General features: G+C 43.2%; 1 protein-coding gene across 3 annotated transcripts in view; it reads left to right on the top strand.

Moving 5' to 3' along the window:
* The first annotated feature begins 345 nt into the window (after positions 1-345).
* Positions 346-15766, top strand: part of cacna2d1a (calcium channel, voltage-dependent, alpha 2/delta subunit 1a) — an 86740-nt gene continuing 71319 nt past the window's right edge. For all 3 annotated transcript variants that reach the window (XM_044021030.1, XM_044021031.1, XM_044021033.1), the window contains exon 1: positions 346-665. In XM_044021030.1, the coding sequence (XP_043876965.1) occupies positions 586-665 (80 nt within the window). In that variant the 5' untranslated portion in view covers positions 346-585. The remainder of the gene's footprint in view (positions 666-15766) is intronic.

Raw genomic sequence — 15766 nt, forward strand, 5'->3', positions numbered from 1 at the left:
TCAGAATTCTGACTTTCAGAATTCTACTTTAATCTAATATTCATGACTTTTTTGCTCACGCTGTTAAATTGCTATTATCATTATTATTATTATTATTATTATTATTATTATTGTTATTACACGTGGCCCTAATACTCTTCCCTAGATTTTTTTTTTGCCTTATTTTCCCGACATTTTTTGCAGTGTACGGAGTGGCACCGCTCCTCCGCCGGCCGAGCTGAAGATCTAACTGCGCCCACCCCCTTTTTTCTGCTTTTATTTTTTTGACACACACGCGATAGATCTGCCTAAAAAGCCCTATCACACTTTCACACTTTCACACACGCGCGCGCACACACAGCTGAACCAAAAAAAGCACACTCCTCAACTCCACACACACACACACACACACACACCAGATAAGATTTGTTTCCAAACGCGCACCGATGGCGGTGTGAGGCGTTTGGATGAGAAGTGCGCACGGACGACGCGGTGGAATTGTGGATTTTGTCTTCATGTTGTTGTTGTTGTTGTTTTTTTATCCATATCATTTTTCTGTCTCTTCTCCGCGTGGATTGCGGTCGAGAGTGAAATAAGGCACAAGGCATGGATCACCCCGTCTGTCTACTTTTGCTCCTGGCAACAGTGTCGTCCGTGTACGCGGGGCAATTCCCAACAGCGCAGACGTGAGTACAGCTTCAACAACAGCCTGTTGGCTGTGGAAACTCTAACAGTACACAGACTATAATAATAGTAAAGTAAAAACATTCCTATGTCTTTCTACTTGGTACATGATCAAACTCTTGGAGTCATCCAGCAGAAGCGTTTTGTTTTCACTCCTTGCCAAGTCATGATGTTTGCATTTTTGCTTATGGGCACAACTTCTCCTTGCAATATGAGATATTTAAAGCCACTGGCCATGTGTTGCCAGTCTTGCAGCAGAGTGATATGTGGCTTTCTGTCTCTGGAGGAATCTTGAGGTCTCAATGTGGTCCTGAAACACCACAGTTTGGGCTTTTTTCCCCTCATTTGTATGAATGCCTAATGATTTGGCTGATGTGATGTTGTAGCCTGAGAACATTTCTAACGCAGGATAATAATTTGTTTCTTCCGATGCTGCAGACCTTGTGAGAAACAAGACTCCCTTTGGGAAAAAACTTGTGTCTATGAGTCTCAAACATACATTTTTGAATGATTTTAATCCTGAGAAAGCACAGACTGGACGATCCAGTCAAGACGCGGGACCACACGCTTTGAATTATTTCAGGGGAGGAGATTCCAGCGAATTCGGATCTTGCTGGCGGACTGTTGTCAGTTAACGCTGCTGTGTTTGCGATGTTTTGTGCTGAGAACGACGGAATCAGCTTGACTTGTACAAGTTACGGTTTTAAGACGAAGGCACGCAAAATCCGTAATATCGTTAATATCAAACATGTTTCCGATTTAAAATTGGGAAGACTGATGTGTCCGATGATGTTAAAATCGTGTCTTTTAACCCCCTCACATTACAGGATAATTTGGCCAGATAATCTGTTCAAATCAGCCTAAAAATTCCGACAATCGTACCCACGATTGTCGGAAGGACCAGATCGGGACAGAAATCTGGCCATGGTTTCAGAGTAGGTTCATACAGTTCATACATCTTATCTGAGGTTAGTACTTTTCAAGAACTTTCAGGCCCAGTCCACACGTAGGTGGCAACCAATAATTCTTCTCCCATCTTTGTCAACAAAAAAGTGATGATACAGCCTCATAGTCCAGTCAGAAGACATGTTCTTGTTCTTGTAGGCAAACAGGACAACAAGACAAATTTGAGCTGTTCCTCAACATCACACTGGAATACTTTGCTAATGAGACACACAAGAACATATGTCCTGCTCGTCCAAGGAAACAAACAAACCTGCAACATTTCCACGTTGCTTTCTATGCTGTTTGTTTTCTTTCATTTCCAAAAGTCTCTGCCCACGATAACATAAGGAGAATGATAACAGAAGGACAGGAAGACGTACAGTCTGTCTTCTGTCTGGAAGTAATCTTTCAGAGCTCAGAGAGTGTGGCCCGGGCCGAGCAGCTTTCATTTGACGACTTAATTCAATTTCTCCATCCACAAAGCACACTACTACTCAGTCAGATGGATAATTCTTGTGTTTCAAAGTCAAGCGTCCCAAAAATCCAAGCACCATTCAAGGTCTTAAAAAAGCCCCTGCTGTGTCACAAAATGTTATACTGGATGAATTTCCGAGAAGCAGGAGAGTAGTTTGGGTTTGTCTCTGTTATTCATTCACCTCCATTTACAACACAAAGTCATGTAAGCTCACACAGTCACAGCGTATGATGTAGTGAAGATACCGGCAGCACGGAGAGGGGGATTTCTTCTCAAAATCTGACACCCACAGCTTCTATATTTGTAACATTAATAGGCATACACTCTGTGTCCACATGAATGCAGTGGGACCAAAATGTGTGCGGGCCTGTTTCGGTGCCATGATGCCACACCTCGCATTCATCAACAGGTCCATAGATGTTCCAGATGGTTCGAGCTGAGGCGGGGACTATATTGTGTGTGGGTTTTTTTTGGGGGTTGTGAATGCAGCTCAATCCCCAGCAGACGCGGTGATGGCACTCAGACTAATGGCCGCGTACAATGATGTCAGACTAGCAGAGTGGGCCCTGCTCGCTCACTCCCTATATTTCATGGGCACTAAGTGGATTGATCTGTGGCTTGAGTACAATGATATTCACACAGGCCGGCGCGCGAGATACAGACTTACATTCACCCGACTGTGGAACTGAACTAGCAGGAAAAATCGATAAATCGATCGATAAAACAAATCAGCCAGGCGACCAATTAATCGATTATCACTCGGATGACTTGATCGCCAGATATTGACAAAATTCTTTGAATTCAGCTTCAATTTACTCATGTAAAAATTTAAATTTTTTCAAATTGGCATGACAATAATCCTTAATTGGAGCCATGTTCCTGGAGACGATGCTTATTTGTTATTTCCTTCTTCGTCATCTTTCAGATGAGAGTTCTGCCAAACCCAGAACAAACTGTTGTTGTTGTTGTTGTTTTCACAGTCTTTTATGTACGGCCTCTGTGTCACTGTTGAGGAGACAATTTAGTGACGACGTTCGTGTTGATTTCCTGAGTGAAGCTGAGAAAGTAGCGTGTTTTTCACAAGACGCATAAGGTTGGAGCAAGTTTACTTTTCTCCTTTCCCTCATCCACTCGTCTCCTGTCTCTAATCACACTCTAAGAAGTTAGATGACTTTATTATTGTGTTAATCAGTTTAAAGTTGTAGTAACTGTTGGCATTCGCCATCACCTTCTCTCTCCATCTTGTTAGTTCACCGTCTATTGCCCCCCCCTTGCCTTCCTTCATCCCTTTATCTCCCCTCTTCTCTCCTCTCCTCTCGTCTTTTCCTCATTGCCTGAAGGCAGATGATTAACATCATCGAATCTGAAGTCTGATGTCACAGACTGTGCCCTTGAGATTCCGGCGCCAGTGAAACACACTGAGAGATCATGGGAGATTAAAAAAAAAATAAAAAAGAGAAAATATAGAGATGGAGAAAAAAGAGATGACAAGAAATGTGGCCTTGTTGATCCTGTTTCTCTACTTAATATTTATGTCCCCACTTGCCGTGCTTGCGCTGTGCTGAATCTCAGCCGTCCCGACTCCCAAGATTTGATCATGTGCTTCCCCACGCCTTTTCGCCTTAGTCACCAACAGACATATTTTGTCTCCATCCGTTTTCCCCCCCATAGTTTCTGTCTCTCCCACTCTCATTTGCTGTGTGTGTGCGTGTTTTAAATAGATTTCATGCTTAACCAGTTCAAGAGCCGCGCTTCTTGTGTTTGCGCCGATCATTGGGCAACAATGTGAGGAGGCACTTCATTCAAACAGAGAACAACATGGGGCGCCGCTGGGCGAGGTCAGTTTATTTGTCAGTTTATCAGAAATGAACCTTTGATCATTTTCAAATTGGAATCGTAATCTGAAAAAATGCCGTAAGTAAATTGCAAAGGCGGCCATTTTGGTTCTGTTAAAAAAACAGAAACAATTTTTATCTTTAATTTTGGATCCTTGGTAGTGCTCCACCAAGATTTAAATCATTTACACAGACAATATATTATTTCTAAAAAAAAGTAATTGCACTCATACCCGGCGTGACACAAATGTAACTCTTCCACTATTTTTAGAAACACTACGAACCTACTCGATTATTTTTTCACCTGTCGATAGCAGTCAGACATTGGAGAGATTGAAAGTGTGTCTGTGCTGTGAACAGCGGCAGAGAATAATCACGAGAGGAGATGACAAGGCTGTGAAAATGTTATACACTTGACAAATTGAAGGATATATGCTCAAGCATCTCCAGAGCAGACACTCGTATTTCTATTCCTCATTTTTGACATTTTTGAGAGGGGTAGTGAGCCTTTTTAGCTGTAGTTTGCTGTGTTGGAGTAAATCTGCTGGCAACCTGTTTGTCGAAGTGCTACAAGCTGCGTTATTGGTTGGGTGGCGGTGGGTTGAGCAACCAACTCCACACCAAACCAAAACATGAATTGTGCTGGCCCTCGCAGCCACTGCCCTGCCAGATCAGTCAATGTACACAAAGTTACGGGGCACTTCCTGTTTCATGGCGAAATGGCGGCTAAATTCAAAATGGCTGACCTCTGTTTGGGTGAAGTTCGTGTTCATAGACGTGTTCAGAGTCGGTCTCTTGTGTCACGTATGAAGTTTAGTGTGGATCAATGTATGTATGTAAGTTTTGTGGAATTTGGTGAAACTAAGTTTTGGCTCTGTCCTACCTGGTTTCATCTTTGGGGGCGCTACTGAGCCAATTTGCACCACTTTTACGTAGTCCCGTTATTTTATAAAATATTTTGCCCGGTCTGATTTGTGTGCCAATTTTCGTCCATTTTCACTCACGTTTAGTACGTCAAAAATGTGATCCTGCAATTGAATATTGGATATGCAGTATTATTATTGCCACATGCAGAAAGTCCCCCCTGCATTAAAAGTGTTCTTGACTCTCGTTTGTGATGAGATAGTGCAGTTAGAGGCAGCGATGCCAGTGGCGCTGTTGAACTGTATTGTGTTACACAAAGTGCTTCATCTGTTGTTCAGCCTCTGCTCATTGATTTTAATGTAACAACACGGTTCAGTGGCACCACAGACTGCACCCGCTAAGATCACCACAGAGTGGAACCAACACCTCCAGTTTAAACAGACACTGAATATTATTGCATAGCTTTGCAATGGATTGTGTGAGTTGCAGGTGCATCACGACCGAGTAGATAGCGCAGGCAGTTGCCTGGGGGGCCCCCGAGCTGTAAGGGGGGGGCCTGATACATCAGTTCACAGCAACTGCAACTTTGTCAGCATGCGCTTAAATTTTATGACATACGAGAGCAGGGTTTCTCAATCCTTTGTCCCTGGGACCCACTCTCCCGCATGTTTTAGAAGTTTCCTTGCTCCAACACACCTGATTCAAATAAAGGGGTCGTTCCCAGGCTTCTGTAGAGCTTGCTGATGAGCTGACCTTTTGAATCAGGTGAGCAAGGAAACTTCTAAAACACGCAGGACTTTGCGCTCCCTCACGTGTTCTTTGTGCTGTGCTTTTTGTGTGTGGGCGGGCCTTATCTTCATTACTGCTAGCATCATTACCATTGTTAGTATCTACAGTACTGCTAGCATCATTACCATTGTTAGCATTGTTAGGGTCTTCATTACTGCTAGCATCATTACCATTATCTTCATTACTGTTAACATCATTGTAATCATTGGCATTTTTTAGCATTATTAGCTTGATTATCATTAGTTATTTGTTAAGATCTTTAGCTTAGTTGTCATTTGTATTGTAAGCATAGTTAGCATTAGCAGCAGTTATTAGTTTATGAAAAATCAAGGGTTTTGTGGATTTTTGTCAAAAAACCTATAGCTAGTAATTAAGGCCCTGAGTTTTAGAACAACAGCTCAATGGAATGGAAGTCGTTATGGGCTTGGAGTCGCTAGCCAGACGGACAGTGACTCCAAACCCGTGAGGACTTCCGGCTGTCGCTCCAAAACTCAGTAACCAATCAGCAGGCAGCTCCCTAAGGCCCGCCCCCAAACAAAAAAACATTGCACAAAGAACAAGTGCATTTTCAAACAATAAAATACAGTTTTTTGCCTCTTCAAAAGTGTTGTTTGAAAATATTGACATACAATTATCCTACAAACAAAGTATGAATAAAGTCAAAGTTATACGTGAAAGTCCTGTGGTGAACTTGTAGGTCATGGTGTGCTGTAGTTAACAGAGAAACGTTATTTATAAGATCTAGATCACCTGCTGGTGTCATGTACTATATGTGGTTTTTCTTTCAATGTAAAAATGGCCGTTTGTGTTGATGTGACATAGTAATTACCTCCTGCAGCAGCTGGGACTTCCGTCTCCGCTGGTCGCCTGATTGCATCACAGCGGTGACGAGACTCTCCGCTGCCTGCCACACAACATCCTCCATAAAACCACAAATGGATGATTTTACACTTTAGTTTTTGCACAGATTAAACAAACAAGATTGTCGAGCAGATGTTGTTGACTCTGGACGGAGCTGCACCACCCCCCACCCCCAGCCACTGCCTCCAGTTTCATAAAGTGTTTACCAAAGAGATGTGACAGTGGAATCAATCTTATCTTATCTAACTCTCTGGGAAAAGAGTAACAACAACCCATCAAATGATAAATGATTAGGTCTGGATGTCATATTTCTAAATCCGTCTTTGTGAATTTGCTTTTGTTTCATTTATAGTAATTGAGTTTTCTGCCTCAGTGTGTGATGTATCCGTCTGTGTTGGTGTCAGCTCACACTGACAGTGGCCTGTGAAGAATATGGCTCGGTTACCTTCTTATTCAAAGATATAATCCCTCTGATTTACACAGATAAGTGAAATAATCCCAAACTGGTATCGACCCAAAGGGTTTTAAAAGTTTGGCTCACGTTGCAGGAAACTTTTAATGCTTTTTACATCCACATTTGACAAAATGTGCCAAATGATACAAACTCATATAATCTCTGTGTGCTTTGGAAAAGAGATTAACCCTTAGTGTTACGCGTGCAGCACGGATCTGTGCCGCAGGTGCACCCATGTCAGTTACAGCCATACACAGCTCCTTACATGAACATCCGGGGTGTGTGTGTGTGTTTATAGGTCACATATTCAGGCTTCTCATGTGTTGTTGAGTCCAAGTTATGATTCATTTTACCGTCACGTTTTTTGTAGTGACACAAAGTAGCAATAAGTCACAAAAATTAGACTGTTTTTCTTTTCTTTTGTTCATAAAAACGAGTTTGAAATGTGACGTATATTTTTTCAAAGACGACGAATGGCACGTAACGAGCAGATGGAAGTGACCAGCTCTGGGCTGCGTATCTTGGGTTTCCTTGGCGAGAGACTTGCACCCTGTATCCTCAGGGGGAGTTGGTGCTAGCAGGTATATTTCAGGAGGCATGTTGTCGCCTACAGTCAAGGAGCTGACGGAGCTAAATCTGTCACAAGTGCAGGACGAGAAATCTGAATATTCTGTTAAATACGTTGGCTAAAATACAAGCCAGCTCCTTAACTTCCGGTCAGATGTCGCTAAGGGGAAACATGGACTTTTTTTACGTTATGGATCGTAACCATGTACATTTTACTTAAGAAGTTGTTTTAAAAGCTAACCCTGAGGCCTAAAATGAAAAAGGCGCCTCATTCTATCAAGCTAAAAGGTGGTATATCGCCAACTTGTGGTCCTACGGTCGATCTACAACTGTATCTCGACTTGCACTGAAAGGTGTCATTTTTTCCAGACACCTTTCCCTCTTTTTCCCCCGCTCTTTTCTGCCTTCTCTCAATCCACATTCCCTTCATCTCAACTCTGTCTATATTTAGGCAAGCCTTTGGGGAAGGGGCGTTGAGTGTCCTGAGTCAGATGTAGGAAAAGATACCGGGACATGGAGAGGGTGTGTGTGTGTGTGTGTGTGTGGGGGGGGTCTCATAAATCTCTCCCCCCTCTGCTTCTCCTCTGAAAGTCTCTGGACTCTTTGCTTACGCGTGGTCTCTCAGTGTTGCTTTAGCGTCTCGTTAAATGTTCAACAAAAAAAAAGAGATTTTCTCAGCGAGGGGAAAAGTCCGAGTGTAAAGAAGCGACCTGGGTCTTTGGTTAATCCTCTGCACAATCCTTTGCCACATGGAAATTCCCAAGAATTTTCCATTGCACTGTTTCCTGGGCAACCTTGGGAATTGCTAACAGCTGTTTGAACGAGCGTCGTCGTGTGTCTCTGGTGCAGGGAAGCACCATCTGTGTGCCGTAACACACTGTACAGTAAAGCACGAGCAGTGTAAATGTTTAAGACTGGATGTCACATGTCAATCGTGTCTTATTCCAAGGATTATGAGTTTTCTTTACACGTGCAGACACAGGACACAGATAGAGAAGTGAAGAGAAGTTTAAGGATGATGATGATGATGATGATGATGCCACCGTTGGGAATCACAAAAGCCCTTTATAGATGGGATTAGTTTTACATACATAGGGGACGATGTCAGGAAAGATTACAGAGACTTAAATCTGGGGTGAAAAGGTCCGGTAAAGTGATGCCAGCAGTAAATATGAACGCTATATTCCGTCATCTCCTGTTTACAAGTAGTTTTTTAAGCATGGATCGAAGCACTATGTTGATGTGTGTCTGCACTTGTGATATGAAGAAGCAGCGGAGTACCTAATCCCCAAATCTGTTTGTTTTTGGACGGTGGGAGGAGAACTCGTTCCAACCAAACTCGGGTCTTCTTGCTGCAAAGGCAACCAGTGCGAACCACTGTACCAACCCTGTGGCCCAGAAAAAAAAACCCAAATATGCAATTCCACTTCTCTTCTGTTCTTCTGAACACAAATGAGTTCCGTCTTTCAAATCTCCCAGTAGACGCTGTAGGGATTTGGGGATAATCCACTCCATCCTCAAAAAAAAACATCTTTGAGACACCACTTGCTCGTCTAATGCGTGATATTTTCAGGACATTGCAGAGAAAAGTGGACCCATCGATGGCTTCTCTTGAGACCCTTAATGGAGTTGTGTTTTCTTGTGTGAGAGCTGTTAATGCCTGTGTTCAGACCACAGCGGACGGTCGCTACTCTCTACAACATGGAACAGCTGTGATGTAGGCATTTAGATTGACGATAATTGGACTTTCTGGCCAGTGGGGGGCTCTCTCCGTAATCACCATGTTGATGCACATTGTGTGTGAGATCGTGTGTAGCAGCAGTTGCAGAGGAGACGGTTTGTTGTCGAGATAGTTTGCTCGGAGAGTGTGAAGGTGACATCGATGTGGAGGTTGTAGTCATTTGAGCAGAGCTCAAAATGACACATCGCAGGGAGGAAAACACAGCTGGAGGGAGGAGAGGATGAGCAGGAGGAGGATACAGGCAGCGACAGATCATATTTTTGTGCGTTTTATGACTCATTCCAAAGACGGCTGTGTTCAAAATAAAAAGTATAGCACAAAGTCAAACTTTTAACTCTGTGTAGAGCTTTTTTTTGTGTTTGGTAAATTTTGCAGATCGGTGCAACTTTCAAGTGGATTCTTAGACGTAGTCGTTGCAAAGCACGGGGAAACAGTGGTGTTGTCATTCTTAAGTATATGGATGTATCTGGAGTTTCCCCAGCAGGTGTGATTGCTCTGCAGTGTGTACAAACACTTGCAGGTGTCACAACATTTCTGCTTTCCTCTGACTTAATGTGTCGCGACACCTGTGGGGAGAGGCGATACAATGGGAGCTGTTCGTTCTGTCAGGACGGATATGCGGTCTGACTTTGGATTGGAGGCTGCGTGCGAGACGGACGAGGGCGGGGCTAACAGGCGAGGCTTTCGTGGTCCAGAGTGCGAGGTCAAACACGGGGGAAGGCGGGAACTGAGCCTGACCCCAGGCTCTTTGGAGCGGCATCGAATTCTGACGTTGTCTGAATGAACCTATGTGTTGACAACACATTGAAGGACTTTCCAGGACCAATTCCCTCAAATTCAAGGACCACAGCTTTAGATGGGAGGACAACAATAGTGCGTCCACTTTTATTGATTTGCAGAACAGTCTGCATCTGGACAAGTGATTGTCCTTGGGATCTTGGTCAAAAGTCTTTGTCATTTGTCCCAGGCATCACGTTGTCGTTTGCGCTCTCTTGTTTAACTTTACTCGCTCATTGTTCTGCTGTGTCCACAATGCCGTCTTGGTAATTACGACTCTACGTTTGTTCTGCACAGTCTATGTACTGTACATCGAGCAATGCAGGGCATGTGAAACAGTAGGTGGCGTCCCTCAGCTAAACTCCTGAACGTAGCCTCTAGCGGCAGCAGCATCCAGTCCCCTCGCGGAGTCACGGATGTAGTTATGGAGACTTGGAGGCTGTTCGTCCTCTTCCTTCACAGCGGAGCCGTTAGCGTCTTCGCCTACTCCCAAGACACCTAGTATAACCCGGTCGGAAACCAACTGGCGAAGTACCCCAGTGTCTTCGAGGACCACCTGTTTTTAACCCTCTTCCGCCCACTTTTCGAGACGTGCAGGCGCTCTTCTGAGCCGCAATAGCACCGGCGATAGTTTATCAAGAAAATGGTAAATACTGCTCCGCGATTTTTCCAGGAATGGGAACCAGGAAGTATGATAAAGCCCTATTGTGAAAACAAGGATGGTCCAAAATGGTGGCTGACGTGGCTCCTGATATAAATATAAAAGGCTTATTTTGGATTTTGGAGGGGGTAATGGAAAAACAACTGATCACAAGTTCAGTTGATTGAACACTAACCCATTAAGAACTAGTGCCACCCCGCTATTTTCTAATCATCTCATGTTACATCTCATAGCTCAGAAAATACTGTCGTCTCAGAGGCTTCACTTCAGATCTTGGTGGGGGGGGGGGGGGGACTGACATTCTCAGAGGAGAACATATCGCCGGAGAGGATAACAAGGTTGAAAGACATTTACAAAGCCGGCAATTATGGTGTTATTGACCTCAGTCAGGAGGAGACGATATCACCACTCGTCTTCTTTATGCTTTGCGGTGACACGTGTGAGGGGAGGGAGAGGGAGGCGGGACAAGGAAAGGGAATTAAGACAATAAAAAGAAATACGTTCGGGAAATTAGACGATAATTCTGAGGGAAAACGTCACTTCAGATTTCTCGTTAAATTGAACAGCTGATTAAAGGAGACTTGAGGAGGAGACTTGAGGAGTCACAGTGACTGTTTGTCTCCGTCTGAACGTTACTTTGTCAGGCGTGCAGCTTATTAGATGCCTTTCTTTATAGTCAGAGCTCTTATTACCCGTCCCCCAGTGGCTCAATTAAAACCAGGCTGCCATCCTCAAACATCCCTATCTCTCTTTGGCATCTTGTTTGTTTCCTGTTTGTCAGCCTTGTTTAGACGTCCTAACATCGCGGAAAACGAGGAGAATTGTTTCCCCGGAGCTGGAAAAAAAATGCACTCCACATTCACTTCACAGTACGCCGCCGTCATGTGCAGCCAGACGCTTCCTATGTGACACTTTTGACGGCATTAAGAGATCAAATGTGGATCCGCAGACTGAGTTCTGGCTTTTTTTTTACGAACACAGGGATGTTGACAAGACGAGGACTTACTGAAGTGGAAACTTTGTGATTGGATATTGAGCCTTGGAGTTTGACGTTTTTGGTGAATCAGGCCAAATCATGTAGCGTTCAACAACTCTCTGATCTAAACAGACTATGTTATAAAGCTTGGGGAGGAAATCAGCTGCAAGATGAGTTGTGTGTTCCCCTGTCGAGCAAAGATGTGTTTGAGTCACAGTTTAAAGACATTGTAGTGTCCACAAACACAGAGCTGGTTTATGTACAGTCCTGCAGCCTTCTGCCTGTTCTTCTTCTCTACTTCCTTTCCCTTGTCATTTGGACATTGAAAACATGGAGTCTACAGGGGATTTTATTTAAAGTCGTACCGCTGATTTCTTTTTTTGTTGTTTTTGTGTCAGCTTCCCATGAACTCCTTGTGGGAACCATCTTAAGTTAAATACCAAACAGTTTTTTTTCCGTTTTATCTCAACTTGACAAGAAAGTAGACATGGCTGTAGGGCCAACAAAGTTTCTGTCAAGGATAGTTTGACGTCGATGCATACGTGCAGAATTTAGTTTTATGGACACATTAGGTCAGGCATTTATTCTACTCTATTATTCATTTTTTATATTGTGTTTAATACAAAAATCACAAATTCTCACCAACACCTGTGACCCTCACACACACAAAGAAGAAAAAAGGTAAATAATGTAAAGATATCAGTATAAAAAGTGAAAAATATCCACTATTTCTCCGCATTGTCCATTAAAACACCATCGCAGGGAGACTCATGTTTCTTTTAAAACCATAGTTTCCCCCGTCAGAACCAGATGATAAAGGATCTGTGGTTTTGTCAAAGTTTCTGTCGAACTTTTTCACTTTAGAAAAATCTGTTCAAAAGAAGAATATCTTGCTCCACCTGACTTCATGTGCCGTTGCAGTCACGACGTAGAAAACTCAAAACAGAGGTTTTAACCCCTTGAGATAATTTGATTTAAAAAACCTTGAATTACGCCCTCGATCTAAAAGGTTTCCTGTCATGTCGAACCATAAAGCCGATTCTTCTCCTCCTGAGCTGATTTTCCTACAGTTGCGGTCAAACCTGTTGCACGGTTAATGGTCAGACACTGTGGCTTTAAAGTGTAGAGACAGAGGGAGGGGAGAAGATAACACACACACACACACACACCCCTCAGCCAGAGGCGTAAATGAATTCTGAAATCAGACGGATCCAGGTCTCACGCTGAGTCATGCTCTCTATTCTGGGATCACATCCACTTCCCTGTGTCTGTCCCTTTGAGTCTTTTCCAGCAAATCCTTTTTCTTCTTGTGTTATTGTGAGTCAGGGAGTTTTATTTTTCCTTCTATTAACATATCTTAATTTATGAAATAATGCCAAATACATTGAAACCTAACTTGCACATAAAAGGATTATTGGCAATAAAATAACGTAACGTCCTCCAATGAAAATAGCCAAGCTGTCGAGAGCTGGATACACAACCAATACTGTCAAAAATAACCGCAATAAGATGTTTATTCTAAATCGTTATGCAGCCCTAACAGACGTTCAGAATATCTTTCTTTCAGACCAAAACGTGAATTTCTGTGTCTACGTTACAATATTTAGATTTGTATTGATACAAATGATGTGAATTCTCTCTTTACGTTGATTGACTGCAATCTGATTGAAAAACTGCACAAAAAGAAACACCAGCATAACTCATTGATGTCATGATCCTGAGAAGCAGTCCACCTTGAATCGTTAAAGATTCAGCTGTTTACTCAGTCCGTGCCGTGACACCGATCCTTCACACGGAGACAAATGTTTCACGCCCACCTCATTACACTTAAAAGGTTCCCTAACATAGCTGCACCTGTTCTGGTGACCTTTGACCTAGAGGCCAACCCCCTGCCTGCCGCCCTCTGACAGGACCCAGTGCTCCAGTTACATACGCGCGCTGTCACTGCGTACGTAGGGGAACCCACTCTTATCAGCCCTGAAGTGGAGGTCGTGGGGTTAAGAAATTAAGACACGTGCTCCGAAATAAGATGGAGTGTCATGTGTGTCCACTGATGTATAGATGACCTCTTGTTTGTGTGTTTTTATCTGAATAAGCTCAAGCAGGGATGTGTTATAGCTGTAAATGCAGATGTTGGCTCCCAGTGTCATATGACAAACCTGGAGGTAACGCGATAACGAACAGCCACCAGGGGGCGAATCCTCCGGTTTGACAAAAGTCATAATATTATGAGAATAAAGTTGAAATCTTTCAAGAATAAAGTTGTAATATTATGAGAATGAAGTGGTAATCTTCGTAACGTCGAGTTTTCATTATTTTCAAATGCATCAGCACAAATGTACGTGTCATATTGTGCATCCACAGACGGTGCTCTGCATACCTCGGTTGTAACAGGTTGATTATTTTGAGTTATTTTAATATTTTGCCTTATTTCAAACCAGCCTGGCCATTATCCTCTGATTCACCAGCATCATCAAGGCATTTCTTGTCCTCGAGAAACCGCTGCTCACTGGATATTTTCCCTTTTTCAGACCATTTTCTGTGAAACCCTAGAGATCCTTATTGCGCAAATCCCAGTGGATCAGCAGTTTCTGAAATACTCAGACAAGCCCGTCTGGCACCAACAGCCGTGCCACATTCAAAGTCACTTAAATTACCCCCAAATTCACTTTCCTTCCTGTTCTGATGCTTGGTTTTAACTTCAGCTTTAAACGGATGATACGGATTGTTTGAACATTCAGACCCTGGAACTTACAGAAACTAGACATTTACATTAACAACTGTATATTATGAGCTCAGCTCTGGGAAAGTGAGATGGTCTACACATCCTGCACCTCAGTGTCTGTGAATGAGCAGTGTAATGAAAGAACTTGTGGAAAAGAAAGAAGACGTTCTGAGAAACAGTCTGCTCCATAAACTGGTGATATTAATGACTCAGTGAGACAAGTGTGGGAGAAGAGAGGCTTGTAACGCCAGCAGGTCTCACACTTCACACAGCTCCTCTCGTTTCAGCTCCACAAGGCTCAACCAGCCATGTTGGAGGGAGGCTTCCTGCCTTCTTTTTTTCTTAATTTGTCGACCACCTCCTCCTCCTCCTCCTCCTCAAATTTCCCTGAGGAGCAGGACAGAATGAGTGAGAGGGAGAGCAGGATGGGACCCGAGCACGGGAGGGGATAACGATGCTATCTCATTTTTCTGTGCCCGGGTTTCCACCCTGCCGTCACGTGCACGTTTCTTTCGTTAAATCTAATTTTCCCACACATTGTCCGTCATCTGCTTCTGTTCTTCAAGACACACAAGGAATTCTTGTAACCACCCACTCTGTGTGTTATGCAGGGATTGTGAAGCTTTGGACTGACAAGAAGGTTGTGGGTATTTGTAGACGTCGGCTTGGCCTGTGAGATATTTATTCCGGTTTATGTCAAGTCAACTTTATTTCTAGAGCACATTTAATAACAACCAGAGTGCTTTACAGATTTAAAGGCGCAGCAACATAAAGTAAAACAGTAAAATAGTGACACAATAGAATAGTAAAATGGTAAAAGCTGCATAGAAGTGTCCAGGTTAACTATTTATATCCTGAGGTGAAGGCCAAGGACAAGATATTTAAGATCTATCTATCTGTCTGTCTGTCTTTTAGCTAGCAAGCTTTCATTTTAGCTAGCAAGCTCTCTATCAATCTAGCTAACTAGCTTGCTAGCTAGCTAGCTAGCTATCTATTCAGTAAATTAAAGTATGATGTGAGTTGCTTTAGATTCGATGGGAAAATGCTGTGGTGCTCTGGGAACATGTGGTTCATATAGTTTTATTATGACTAAAAATGTTGTTTTGTTAGAAACACAGGACAAATAATGAACTTCAGCTCCTCTTCATTGGAGCATAGCTTTACAGCCATTTTCCCCGTCAGACACCTGTCCCCCCTTTTGCTTGAGGACAACATGGAAAAGTCACATGCATGGACAACCTCACTGGACACCTGCTCGCTCTGGTCACTGGACCTTATCTGGACCCTGGATCTGGCTCCATGTGCAAATAGTCACTCAGCAAACACATCAAAACGCTAACTCGGGGCCTGAAAAGCCACGTAGAGCGGATTTTATACTCTTAGTCTCACATCGCTGTGACCCTGGGGTTAAAAAAGTTATGTGCTGACAGTAT

Source organism: Solea senegalensis, linkage group LG3 (genome assembly GCF_019176455.1).
Source record: "Solea senegalensis isolate Sse05_10M linkage group LG3, IFAPA_SoseM_1, whole genome shotgun sequence".
Lineage (NCBI taxonomy): Eukaryota > Metazoa > Chordata > Actinopteri > Pleuronectiformes > Soleidae > Solea > Solea senegalensis.